This window comes from Sceloporus occidentalis, unplaced genomic scaffold, assembly GCF_023333645.1.
Source record: "Sceloporus occidentalis isolate IW3139 unplaced genomic scaffold, rSceOcc1.0.p SCAF_24, whole genome shotgun sequence".
NCBI lineage: Eukaryota > Metazoa > Chordata > Lepidosauria > Squamata > Phrynosomatidae > Sceloporus > Sceloporus occidentalis.
This window is the reverse complement of record NW_028317004.1, coordinates 11242627-11256749: the sequence shown is the minus strand read 5'-3', so window position 1 is coordinate 11256749 and position 14123 is coordinate 11242627. Positions and strand designations below refer to the sequence as shown.

The 14123-nt window shown below is 37.2% G+C and overlaps 1 protein-coding gene across 1 annotated transcript in view; it reads left to right on the top strand.

Moving 5' to 3' along the window:
• The window catches only part of LOC149300619 (phosphoglucomutase-like protein 5), a 49941-nt gene that overhangs the window by 24149 nt on the left and 11669 nt on the right, over nt 1-14123 (top strand). Inside the window, exons 7-9 of the mRNA XM_089485090.1 lie at nt 1902-2017; nt 7926-8061; nt 9920-10103. Coding sequence (XP_089341216.1) covers nt 1902-2017; nt 7926-8061; nt 9920-10103 — 436 coding nt within the window. The remainder of the gene's footprint in view (nt 1-1901; nt 2018-7925; nt 8062-9919; nt 10104-14123) is intronic.

The window sequence follows — 14123 nt, the reverse complement described above, 5'->3', positions numbered from 1 at the left end:
GCATAGGAAGGATGGCTGCTGGCTTACTTGGTTGATGTTTTCTTTTTGACTATATGGGTTGGGCTCAATACTGGAGATTTTATCTGTCACTAGTAACTGAAAGCAATCCAATAGATTGCAATGAAAATAAATAAATAAAAGTAATACATATTACCGTAGCAAATTAATCCGGGCAAATGCAGCTGTTTTTACGTGTTTTCCACTGCAATCTATTTGATTATTGCTATTCGGTTACTTGTGCAACATTGATTTATTTCCTCCATTGAATCCGGACACTCATGTGTTTTCTTTTAATTTTACCATATTTTTGTAAGTTGCATAAAAAGTCCCTTACAATCTAATTGCTAGGTACAGTTAACTCTGATTTCGTTCACTTGAGATCTGGACAGAATACATCATCTTACGGGAGACAATAAGCATTTTATAACATATTATGCTATTTTCTTTTTTTTTAATAAAACATTCAATTTTTGCATATTTGTTTTATATTTCTTTTTCAGGCAGCTGCCAATGAGTAAGTTGTTTGTGTTCTAGTTCTGTTACCTTAGCCTACCCGACTTGACAAAAACCCTAACTCCTCATCAAACTGTCCATGGTAAATGAAAGAATTTCTCACCCCTAATCACCCAGCCAAACATCCTGACTGATGAAATTCTATAGAAAAACAGACTTATTTGCCATAAAGAATCAGCTCAGTATGGGATTTTAATAATTCTCCTAAAATGCATGAATAATAACAGTGAGCATCATGTTCATATAGTTTCATTTCTGGATGTGGGTTTTGTTCCTCGTTCATAGATGTGCTGAGGTGCAGTGGCAACTGATCTGGATATAAATTTCAGGCATTCAGCTCTACATGCCATGCATCATGTTCATTTGTGCAGCTGGCATGTAGAGATTGGAAGGGGCACAAGAGACGCATACAGTAAATACCACCACCCTCTAAATATAGCACTGAATCTAGTCTGGGTGAATTCAGCCTTACATCACATTCTCCTGTTTGCAAAAAATAGAACTACTATAATTTTATGTTTTGCGTTTTCTAACTTTTAATCTTTAGTAGTATATTGCACTGTATTTAATGTTTTTAAAATATTTTTGTTGTGGATAAGTTGGAACCTATTGCTTTTCTTGAACAGTTATTTCGCTTCTCAATAGTTATTGATTTCTCCCTCCACAGCTGCCTGTGGAGCTGTTTCTTGTGATAAAAAAGAAAGCACACCATGATTGATAAAGTATAATAAAAGATTCTACTAAAAATGCATATTATATTTTAAATATTTTGAATGTAAAGATTAATATTTTGCTTGTATTTTGAGGATTCTATATTTAATTCTTCATTTGCCCATACATATGCTAAATATTCAATTCCTTATTCGTTAGCAAAGCAGACACATTTGTCTCAAAAACCAACACTCTAAAAGGACACAAAAATATACAATAATAGGAATGGTTTGTATGTTTTTAATTATCATTTAATTATTCTGCTGGACATAAAAGTCATATGAATACTGAAGAAGAAAGATAACATGCAGTACTGGTTGATGAAAGAAGTCTTTCTGACACACAATGTCTTCACTTTTCCTGCTTTCTGTTTATCGAAATTGTTAAAAAATATCTTAAAACTTAGAAACAGTGACACCTGTACTCCTCGATATGAATGACTTCAATAAAAAGTGGTACAATACATGTCATTAAGTGTACCTAAGTATGCTTCCTGCTTTCAGTAGAGACGAAATTAGAAGTGAACTAAAGAATTCCTGTACCTATTTGAATTCATTCCATTCAAAGGGTTGTTTAAAAAAAAAAATAATAATAATTGGGGGTCTAGATTGTTTATTTAATCTAGGATAGGGGGTTCGCGCTTCTTTAATGAAATTGTTAAACATTTTATATTTCAGAGTGGCAAAGTCTATGAAAGTTCCTGTCTATGAAACACCAACTGGTTGGAAGTATTTTGCAAATCTAATGGACTCTGGCAGGTGTTCACTTTGTGGAGAGGAAAGCTTTGGTACAGGTAAAATAAATAGGTCGATATATATATATGTACTATATGATTAGTTCAACGTAACTATATTTTCTCACGTATGGATGCTTTTGTTAAGTTTTGTTCAGTGAGTGTTGGCTAACTATGCTAGGTGTACAGTTTATTCTGATGCCATGCAGAGAGTTATGTATTACCTTTTCAGTCACACCAGCGTCTGGTCCACATTCTGCTTCTTTTACGTGTGCCGAAGTAAAGCACTTGACCTGTGCTTTATAACGGATCCTGATCCCATGCCCAAATAAAAACAGAGACACATTGTTGGATTTGTGAAAGGCCACAGCATTTTTTTTTTATTGTAAACTATACTGTGACACGCTTAAACAGTAAATACCAAACCAGAAAAGACAGTTTGGTACCCTAAAAACACCACTCTTCTGAACACACAATCACCATGACATAAAGTTTCCTCAGACATAGCCACCCAAACAATGTTCAAATTTAACCATTCAGTTACAGTTATTCAAACAGGTAAGTAAGCTAAGGGAGAGACTTTGTTACCCCTGAAACGTAAAAACAATTTGCCAATGTTCTCCCAAGCCATACATCTACATTAGCAAGTGGATCACCTGTTACAGACATTAATTCTCCGGTGGTGTATTTAAGTCACGTAACCTTGCGTTACGTGACCGCGCTACGCCACTGGTCTGGTTCACTTTGGCAAAAGGGCGGAGCTTCCGGCCACACCCTCTCCTCCTGATTGGAGAAACAGCGAGAGGCTGTCTAGTAATGCTCATAGAGTCATGGAGAAAGAGGTGCATGGGACGGATAGGGGGGATTAGCAGAAAAAAGTGAGTGTGCTAGCAGTGGGGGACAGAGTGTGCCAGTGAGGAGTGGGCAGAATGTCCATTTGGAATTTTTGGGAGGTATGGGACTAAATGGGACAAGATACAGCTCTGCCAGGAACCTAGCCCATTTAGGAACATTAAACAAAACAATCCATCAAAATGCTGCCTTCTTATTGTGGAACTCCAGTTAAATCATCTGTTCCTCTTGCTGTCTGCTTCCGCCCACATGGGAAGGGATGAACGAGAACCTAAAAATCTGAAAAGCCACTGGAAATCAGGATGGGATGGAGGAAAATGATTAAATTCATTTTTAATAAACAAATGAAAATTAAATAATAATAAAAAAGACTTAGTGCCACAGAGGGGAGCTTGGCCTCTCAGTCACCTTCCTCCAGGCAGATCATGTCACTCCTCTATCTAGCCTGTCTCCCACTTTCTGGCAGTTTCCAGGTGTAACTATAGGAGAGGGGAGCTTACGGTAATAAAACAGTATTTTAACAAGAGAAATCTTTGAATCTTAAAATGCCTAGTCTTATGCCTCTTGTCTAAGATACTGTCCGTTAAATTCCAACATCTCTATTGAAAATCTTGGTCAGTGCATTCCAAGTTGCATCAACTTTTGGAACGGGCTATTAGATAAATAGCGGACAGTGGCCATGTAGTATATGCATATATTCACATTTAGAATCTTTTTACTCTCCAAGGACCCAAATGAAAAACTGTATTTTGTACTCACCCCAGACTTTGCCAATGAAGTACAATTTCAGACCCAGTAAGCCAGGGGGTCACATCCCAAACACTCTTCTTAAGGATTGCCCCTTTTTTAATTACATTTCCTTTCATTTTGGGTCTCGGTCACCCATATGGGCGAGGTAAGCCTGATCTGCAGATGGAGAGTTTTTCTCATAAACATTTGATAGGCTCGCATGCGCTTTACATAAAGCAAATGTTAAGCTTTGCACATTCCTGGTTGAGCTTCTTTCAAAACACATTTTGCATTCAGCAAAAATATAATGTTCTACCAAGTAATGGAACCTTTTAAAGTCATATATGTGAGTATTAAGTGATTCTCTTATATAAATACTATTTCTTAATTTAGCTGTAGTTTCTCTTTAATCTACGTGTACACTAAAGGGCCTTTTCAGAACGACTATTGAATTAAAGGCTTCTTCAAAAAAGAACCTAAAGGGTTTTTGACCATTTACAGGGTTAAAAGCCTCCACAGAGGAAACAGTCTGTGCAGACATAAGACACACAGCCATGTCACTGTTTGAGGAAAACCAGACATGAACAAGACTTTTCTGCAATGGACCAGCATGGTGCACTTTACACCTCTTTGTCTTGTTTAGTTCTGTGTGGTCTCCTATCTTGGCTTTGTTTTCTTTGCTCAGTTTATTCAACAAGAGGATAATTTAAAGGGGAACTATCCTATTTCTACTCTTTCCTAATTCTTATATAATATATACCTGCTATCTTGTTGCCGTGACTTTATAGAAGAACTGCACAATGGTAGTCTCTTGCTTTAGAGCCTATCAGGTAGTTTGTTAGAAAAAATGCAACTTCTTAGATGAGCTAACAGGATTTCAAAGGTATTTGTTTAGAGACCATGGAAAAGAAGGAAAACTTGCATGATATGCCCTGGCTATGGTTTGTGAACGGGATATTTGGGAAATATAAATGAAATAGCTTAAACATTGAAGTAGAAATAATAATGTTTTTCTACAAAATAGTGATGTGATCATTTGTAATTTTGAAAAAAAACCCAAAATGCTTTCCTTCATTTTTAAACTTTGTCATTTATGTTATAGTGATGATATATGTATTGTCCCATACATTATTTGGTGGGTTGAATATATCCAGAAAACATGACCCAGGGTCAAACACTGTTGAGAAACCATTGGGCTTTTCAATTATTATTAGTGGTATTTATTGTTTTATATAGCGCCATCATAATCCACAGCGCTGTAATGGATAAGACCATACCAAAAACCACCAACAAACATGAGCAGACACAATATGCATAGGTGCCAACAGCCCTAATCGTCCCATACCTCCCAAAAATTCCAAATGGACATTCTGCCTGCTTCTAACAGGTGCACTCCCCGCTCCCCCACTGCTAGCACACTCACTTTTTCCACCCCTATAACACCCCATCATGCCCCTATCCTACTTTTACTCTTGTTTGAAAAATTTCACAGAACGTGATGTGACATCACGGTATGTGGGCAGATCCATGTGTGCATTACCGTCTTGATATTGTAATGCATATGGACATGTATGATATTGTATATCTCAGATGCACAAGGTCTGACATTGAGGCTGAACAGATTTCTGGCTTAGCTTTGACTTATAAATATGCGTATGTCTAAAGGGAGTTGATAAAGAGAAACTGGCAGCTTGCTAGACCAGTATTTGTTAACCACATCATTTCAGTACAATAAATCTGTGAAATATTACATCCTATCTGAAAGAATGAGGGAAGATGGGGGCACTAGGTTCACTGTACACCTGTACATTAATCATACTAGAGAACCAGGCTCCCTGGTTCTCAATGGGACAGTTACAAAGGAGATCTATGGGCTCTCCAACCAGCCCATTTACATTATGGATGATTTTGCCTAGCCAGCTCAGCCCCGGTAGTATGCTGTAACAGACGCAGAGTGTTCTAAAATGGAGCGCCAGTGGAGGGGATGCAAGGAATGGAGGTAGTGCCTGGGGCAGCTGGGGCAATGCCTAGCCTACCCTAAAAACACCACTCTACTGAGCACACAATCACCATGACATAAATAATCTACTAATAATTATTACTTATGTCAAGGAGTTATTAAAAACCATCTGCATGCCTACGAAAGACAGCATAGCAAAGATTTTACAGCATCACATTTTTTACTGGCCAGTAAATAAAAGCAATTCTTCTGCTATAAAAGGCCAGACAGCCTTGAAATTGTCTCATAGAGAAGTTCCCAGAAATGCTTTTTGGCAGTATCTCTTAGCCCTGAAGTCATGTTTTCAAAAACTCTTCCATTTCTGTAAGAGAGCATTGAGTATATCTTTGCAAATTGCTTACAGTGATCAGTGCCAGTTTTTAATCAGAGTGAAAGATGTTAAGATACACAGTTCTTTTGCAAATTGAGGCTTGTTATATAATACAATATATATATTACAATTGTGTAAATTAGAATATTTTAGATTTTGTTTTCTAGTACACTAAATAAACCTATATGAATTCATATAGATTCAAGAATCTCCAAAACAATTGCACAGATTGAGAAATAAAAAGGGCATACAAAGTTTTAAAGTACGTTAACTTTCTAAAATTGTAGATTTTGAGTTTCTAAATGAATCCATGTAATGGTAATAAAATAAACAATAGGAAGCTTACTAGATAATGCAATTTATTCCACCTTCCTCTTCAAGGGGATAATAATGCATACATTTTTTTTACAGGGAAACACTGTTTGCTGGCCATCAAAGTAGCCATACCCCTGGTGTTAAGCATATATAGTAGGACATTTGTGAAGGGCTAAGCACAACCAAATGCTGTGCATGCCAACTTGCTCGTGGTCACCACATACTGTTTGGGACTGTTCTGACCACATATTCACAAAAATGCTTATGAACATGCCAGCAACAAGTCCATGAAAGGAAATTATCCAGTAACAGTATGAATGCGGCTTAAAGTCCATCTTTTTGTTGAGTTCCTGCTCTCTCACATAAAAGGCCAAACATTTAGTGGTCCCCAGTATTTGAATTAGAGTATTTCATGAGGTCTGTCGCTCCCTTTTTGGACCACTACTTCAGTCTCTTTCCTCTCTTTTGATAGGGTCATTCACATTATCAAGGATGATGCCACATAGGACATTACAGCCTACAAAAGATAACGAGAGTTACACTGGAAGGCACACATATGGGAATATGGGGGAATCATAAAGTTTGTACACAGATAAAACATTTGTCTGGCCCTATCTTTGGTGTGATCAGCCCCCAAAAACACTGACATGCCTTTTGGATTTAAGAGCTGCCTGATAGTCTACTTGTTAAATGTCTGTAGTGAAATTCTGCCTCACATGCCAAAAATGAATGGAATGTTTAAAAAACCCCCAGTATGTTTTCTATTGTTAATAAAGACAAACCAGGCAGATCTTCATCCAGAGGACCCATGAGAGTAGATATATTAAAAAAATGTTATTTTTGGAGATGAACCAACAGGACTTGTGGAAGAGAGGTCTAATTAAATACATACAATGTTTCTTTCAGTTTGGAAAAGAGAAGCCCCTCCGCCCAAATATTTTTAACATTTCAGTCTGTCTTCTGTACATTTTATAAGCCAGACACCCAGGTATCTAGATTCCAGTGACTTGAACTTGTTGATGTTCACAGGGCTGTTTACTACCTTTAATTAATAGTTAATAAAAGCTATTATATTATTTCCCCACACCCTTCTATGTCAATATATCTGGGTAAATACCTCCTACATAGTAGGTATTTTGAGTAGTTATGTCCAGTGTTTTGGAAAGGTTCAAAAATGTCTAAGTCTGAGTTCCATTTTGTTTGCTGTTTACCCATCCAAATAAGATCTGACACAGTTTCATGAGTTTTTTAACGCATGAGTTATAGAAGTAGTTTTGTAACTGACCAAGCCTGGAATTTTCCATATAGCAGTTTAGACAAGTGCACTTTTTTTTGGAATTGTTGACTTTGTACTTTGCTACTGATTATGGAAGGCCAATCCCAGTGAGCTTCTGCTGCAAAAACATCATTCCTCCATTCCTTCTGCTTTGATACATCAAAGGAATGTCACATCAGCATTCAAACTATTCCATTATACATTATAATTCCATTATACAGGGTCAACTCATCCCTTCTTGTAGGAGACACTTGCCCAGGTTGGCCTGTCATAATACATAAAGAAATTGAATGTAAGTTGAAAATCCTGCTATAGTGAAAATCCTGCCATTTGTGTACATTTCTTACCGTAATGTATTCACAGATCAGCATGTAAATAAACATTTGGCTAGTTTAGTACTTGAGTTGATAGCAAGTGTTTAGAGCTTTATGCAGCATTTTTCTTTATGTCTGGTTTGTCCCTGTAGGTTCAGATCATCTCAGAGAGAAGGATGGACTCTGGTCTGTTTTAGTTTGGCTTTCAATAATGGCAGCTCGAAAGCAAGGTGTAGAAGAGATTGTACGCGATCACTGGACAAAATTTGGACGCCATTATTACTGCAGGTAACTGGACTGATTCAGGCATGTCCAAGTAAACATGACTTGCCTTATTTTATTTTTATTTATTAAAACACACAGCATCTTAAAGGGGAAAAATCACACAATTTGTATGCTACAGATTAAAAATGTTTTCACAAATATTGTTCTATTTTTTTTAAAACAGTTATAGATTTTAAATAATTAATTGTTTTCAAACAGCTGCTTTAGCCACTTGTATGTGTTATAGTTGTATTATTATTATTATTATTATTATTAATAATAAAATAAAAATTATGCAGCACTGCACAATTGAATTGGGACAGTTAACACATACATAAGAAATATACATTAATACATACAGACACATCAGTAATCTTGGCCTAATCTACAAGATAAAAACACTAACTGCTTATCATACTTGATGTGATAATTGAATATACAACACTATAATTTCTGCTCAGGGGACTTCCCTTTCGAACAAGAGTTTCCTGTAGTCTGGTAATTATAAACTGATTAACTTTAGAATACATTGAAATTTAGGAAGATTTAGTATGTCTGGAGATTGTTGAACTAAACTGATATTTAGTGAGTGGATGAAAAATCTGTATACAGTGGGACAGAGATTTTGAATGTCTCTTAAAAGCCCACAAATTTTAAAATTAAGGAGATAAATACTACTGAAAGGCATAGCAAAACTATTTATCACAATTGCCATGTTTTAATAGTGGATCATTTCCTTTATGGCATAGCCACTTAACTATTAATAAGCAGCTATGTAATCTGCCGCCTAATGCAAAATTTTCTTATCTTGTTCACCGTACATCTGTTCCTTGTTATTACCGTATTTGCTCGATTATAAGACAAGGTTTTTTTCAGAGCAAATGCTTTGAAAAATACCCCTTGTCATATAATCAGGGTTGTCTTATAATCACACCTCAAATAGAGGTCTGACTATGAGACTAAGGTCCAGATCCCCCGCAGTGCTGCAGGGGACCTGGATCCTCCTGTCTAATGCCACCCATTTAAACCCCCCCCCAAGCTTACCTGTGCTTCTGACTCCCTGATGTGTAGTCGGGGCAGCAGGCAGACGTCTACGCGATTTGCGTAGGCAACTTCCGCTACAGCCGGAAGGAGGTGCGGTTAGCAGCGGGGGTTGTCTGCGTCCATTGTGCAGACCTTCCCCGGCTGTCAGAGAGGAGAGTTCCCGCACCGCTGCGGGGAATTCTCTCTTACAGCCGGAGGGTGTATGCGCGATGGACGCAGACAACCCCCGCTGCTAACCGCACCTCCTTCCGGCTGCAGCGGTTCAAGCTAGAACAATATCAGTGTCTTTTTAAGAACATTAAAAGGGCCCATTCCAAACCCATGTGATGACATGGGTCTCAATCGAAAACGTTTGTAAGTAACAAAGGCCTTCTATATTAAAGAACAAAGCTAGCCTAAATGAATGAGGACCTTGGTGAGTTTTGTGTCCATGCAAAACATTTGCCTCTTTTTTTTCTAGGCCATTAAAAGTAAACACGCAGACTAATTTCTTTAGATACTTTGCAGGCCATAGGTTCTCTGGGACCTCTACACAATCACTCCCAAAAGAAAATGATCTTGCTCATCATAATACTCAAATAGTCTGGATTTCTAATCAAATATAATTATCTTCAGAGGTGCCATTAATGATAATGAGATAATGTGCAGAATATAATAAAAATAGTCACTTTTTGGGGTTGTAAATTCACAAAACAAGGTTTCATAAAACTATTTAATACAAAATGAATTTAATGTTGTATTAGTGGTGGTGTATGTTCTATTTATAATCATTAACCCCTTAATTGAAGTTTCTATTTTTTATTGAGTTGTATTGTAACTTGGTAATTTCTTGTAACAGGTTTGATTATGATGGGCTGGAGCCCAGGGCTGCATTTTTCATAATGAAAGATCTAGAAGGCGTAATAACAGAGAAGTCTTTTAGCAGTCAGCAATTTGCTGTTGGAAGCCACGTGTACAGCGTTGAAAAAACTGACAGCTTTGAATATGTGGACCCTGTGGATGGAACAGTGGCAAAGAAGCAGGTGAGATAACTGCTTACACAAAGGGTTCTATGCACTAGAGCATGAGTTGGTCCTCTTCCATTAGTTGAAGATGAGGATAGTGGATTATCACTGGATGAAAAACTAAGATCAGTCTTTTCCTCCCACATTTTGCATTCTTTGTCTGCCAAAGGGGTGGACAAGGAATTTTTGATGTGGTTCTTGGGATATGAAATTATTTTTCTGTGGTTATGATAACCCTGAATTGTGTTTTTACAACATCTTAGTTGTTGTGGTTTTGAGCATAGCAACGTATATAGCCACATCCCCCGATCTATGGGCACTATAGACACTTCATTGAAAGAGGAGTAACACGGCGAGGGAACTCAAGTAGCTTCAAAGCATGTGGCACAGTAAAATTGCAGCAAAAATACATTTTGTCCTTTGAAATGTGAACTGTATGCACATTGATACTTTTCCGGGAAAGCTGTGAGATGGAACCAATCGCTATATCCAATTATCTGCATGCTAAATAATAAAGAAACACTTTTTCTACATGGAAAGGTAGTGGGATGATAAATTCCGTATTCATTGTAAAAACATAAGATCAGTGGCAGTTGGTAATTGTTTCCAAATGACATTTTGGCTTGGTTTTTGTGGAGCCTGCCGTTTTATGTCTGTTCCTAAGGTATTCCCAACTGTGGTCTAGCACTTCACTGTGTTCTACCGACGTGTCAGCTGTCATATCATGCTTTGTTACAAGTGTTTGTCTGTGTGTGGGCATCTCCGTAAATAGTTCATTTGTCAGCACGAAAACATCAACAGAATTCCTCTTGAAGTATTTTAAGTGTCTCACACGCCTGCTTTTATAGCATAGTTTTTATTGGTTTCTACATATTTTTAACATATACAGAAACAATTGATTTGGCAGCCAAGATACAATGCAAGGCAGTACGTAGAAGGAAAACATAAAAGAAAAATTCTGCACCACATGTCATTTTCCTTTGCAATAGGTGCCAGATATTGTGCATTATTAGGTGGCTTGGGACCCCTTTCTAGGTATTTCTGAACTGTTTTGTTGCATCAATCTCTTTTGATAAAACTTTAAATCTTAACTCTAGCGGGTGATGTAAGAGGAAGGAGAACTGCCGTCGCAAGTGTCAATAGGGAAGTAAAGCGAAGGAACGAGAAGCCAGATGACCATGTTAGAGCAACAAGTTGGGAGATCCTTCATTAGTAAAGAATTCAATTTTCCAGTTCAGATACCAACTTGTACATATGTTATAAGATCCTTTGAAGGGTTATGTGGTGTATATGGCTGTAAGTGGTTCCTGGTACTGAAATGGCCCTATGTGTTCCAACTGAAAGTACAAGTACAGTTTGACCAGTAAGGATGGTGCTATTGTTAAACTGGTCCTTTTTCTACCCTTGTCATTTTTTCAGTAATAACATAATGCAAGTTGGCAATCGAGGTGTATTAAGTCAAGTCAAACTGTGCCTGTTGTGTTCACTTTAGTAAATAGACAAGCTGCCCTTTTTTTGTAGGGTCTCTAACCAAATATGAAGGCTACCAAAATACTACTGTATTAATAAAAATGAATTAATTCTCTCATTGTATATTTAAAAATAGGTATTATATACACCATGTTAGTAACTATATCCTACCATCTTGTAAATAATAGTTTGGGGTATAATTATATCTGAGAATCAGAGTGGGATAAGGCACTTTTCGCAAAACATGCCCCATTCAGTCCCTCATTCTGTCCCCCATTCAGTCCCCCATTCTATCACTGTTTAATAGCCAATTTGCAGTCTCAAACACTGATGCGCTTATCCTGAGGATTAATAAATTGGCAGTCTGTGCTTTATCAAGTTTTTTTTTTATACAAGTACACTTTCCTGACAGGAGTACAAGATTTGGCAGGGAGTACCGTGTGGTGTATAGGGAGTGATGACTTTACACATCTTGATGTGCCAAGAAAACAGTTGATAGCTGCAAGAATCAAACCTCAAGAGAACTGAAGCAGACTATGTTTCAGGCTATAACCCCTTATTTTAGGCTAAACATGCCACCGAGCTGTAAATATATATTTTTTTTATCTCATACTGTAAAATTCAGGCATTGCTGATGCTCAAATCTTGTTTTGGTTGTGGTATACACTATATGTGATTTTTAAGTGATTGATCAAGTCTCTTTATTATTGAATGCAGCAACACTGTCACCAAATAAAACCTTGTGATTAATATGACGTTAGTTATATTCCTTAATAATATCCTTTAATGCCAGGAAATGTATTTGCATAGATTCTATTTCATCGTTCTTTAAAAAAGACAAATGTGTTAATAACAATACTAACAATGTGTAGGCAATTTTTTTATGCTCTGTTGTAGAGATTGTATTTTGGTATCGGAGCCACTTTAGTCTTCTAACTGGCTTCTGTTTCACCAGTCTGAATTAAAATCATTAAAAAAAATCTACATACTATACGTAAAGTCAAAATGGGCAGCAAGCATATAGATGGAGATTAAAAAAAAGGCTTTTAAGAAACCCAAAGTTTTTTATCCATTTTTTATTGTTAGCAAGGCTCTGCTTTTGTGTGAAAAATGCTAATCCACCCAACCAATGGACATTCATGACAATGGCATAAAAAACACCTCCACGATTTCATTGCTGAGTCTTATTCTATCTGCTCATTATATTATTAATTGCTGAGATTTACCATTTACTTATATTATGTGCTGTCTCTGTGAATCACTAGGGTATAGCCAGTTAGGTCCAAGAGAAGTTTTTAGCCAATAGTGATACCTTTTTATTGAGTCATAAATCTTTTGGGACCTTCATCAGATAGAATGGGAGATTTGAGAGAAGGGATAGAAAGAGACACTGGTTGAGGGGATTAACATGAATTGATAATCCACAGTAAATGTGCATCTGTGAGACCCCATTATACTCATGCATATTAATAATACCATGAACATCTACAACTCATTTTATTTGTTATATACAGTTCTATAAATGGGATATAGAATTCTCTAAGTCCCTGGGTTTTAGGTATCTCTTTACATCACGTGGAACATTTAATGGTTTATATGGTACCAGTAAAACAATCCAAAATACAGGCACAGTTGGGAGTCTTACAGCTTTGCATTGCTGAGTTACTTTATTCTTCAGACACCAGTCCCTCAGAGGAAAGTTTAAAAATACCCTGGATGAGAAGAAAATCAGAGAAACAGAAAGCTCTCATAGTGTGTGCTTTAATCTTACTGTACTGTGCCACATACACAAGATCTTTTTGTTCTCTCCAGCAATGACAAGGACAGCTGCCTCTTGACACAATGCAGGCTTCCCCATCCCCTTGCAGAGGATTTGTTTGACGCTATGTTACCTATCAGTGCTCCTAGCGCCTCTGCTAAAATAAGACGCCTGCTTCATTCTGCAAGGCATTTTATTGTGTTAATCTGATTCTGATAAACTGTTCTGTTGAAATGTTGCATATACCAATGGAGTATAAAATCGACTGGTTTTTAAATAGAAATGGTAAAAGTGTTGTTTTTATTTTTTTTTTACTTCACTGTTTTACTGTGTTTCAAAATATGCTCAGAAATTTAAGAAACATCAACGTTGTTATAGTCGGAATAGCGCCAGTATCTCCTGCCTGTTTCCATTGACCAGTGGCGTCGCTACAGGGCCAGTGGCGTCGCTTCCTTGCCCCCCCCTGTTGCCCCCCTGCCGAATTTGGAGTCAGCCAGGACAGTCCCGCAATGGGACTTTAACCCCTTGACTGCTAACGACGTCGCTAGCAGTCCCAGTCAGGTGCTAACGACGGCACCATGCCGTCACTAGCACTACCCTACCTTGATGGAGGTCTCAGGCATCTAAGCAGCTACAGATATACTGCTGGAAAGGTAATTACTTCACCTTTCCAACGATATATAGATTGTAAAAAGAATATAAAAAATTTTAAAAAAAAGTTTAAAAAAGGATTTAAACATAAAGTAGTTTAATTTAACCCCTTAAGGACCGGGCTCATTTTTCGTTTTGTACCCTGTGGGACCGAGGCT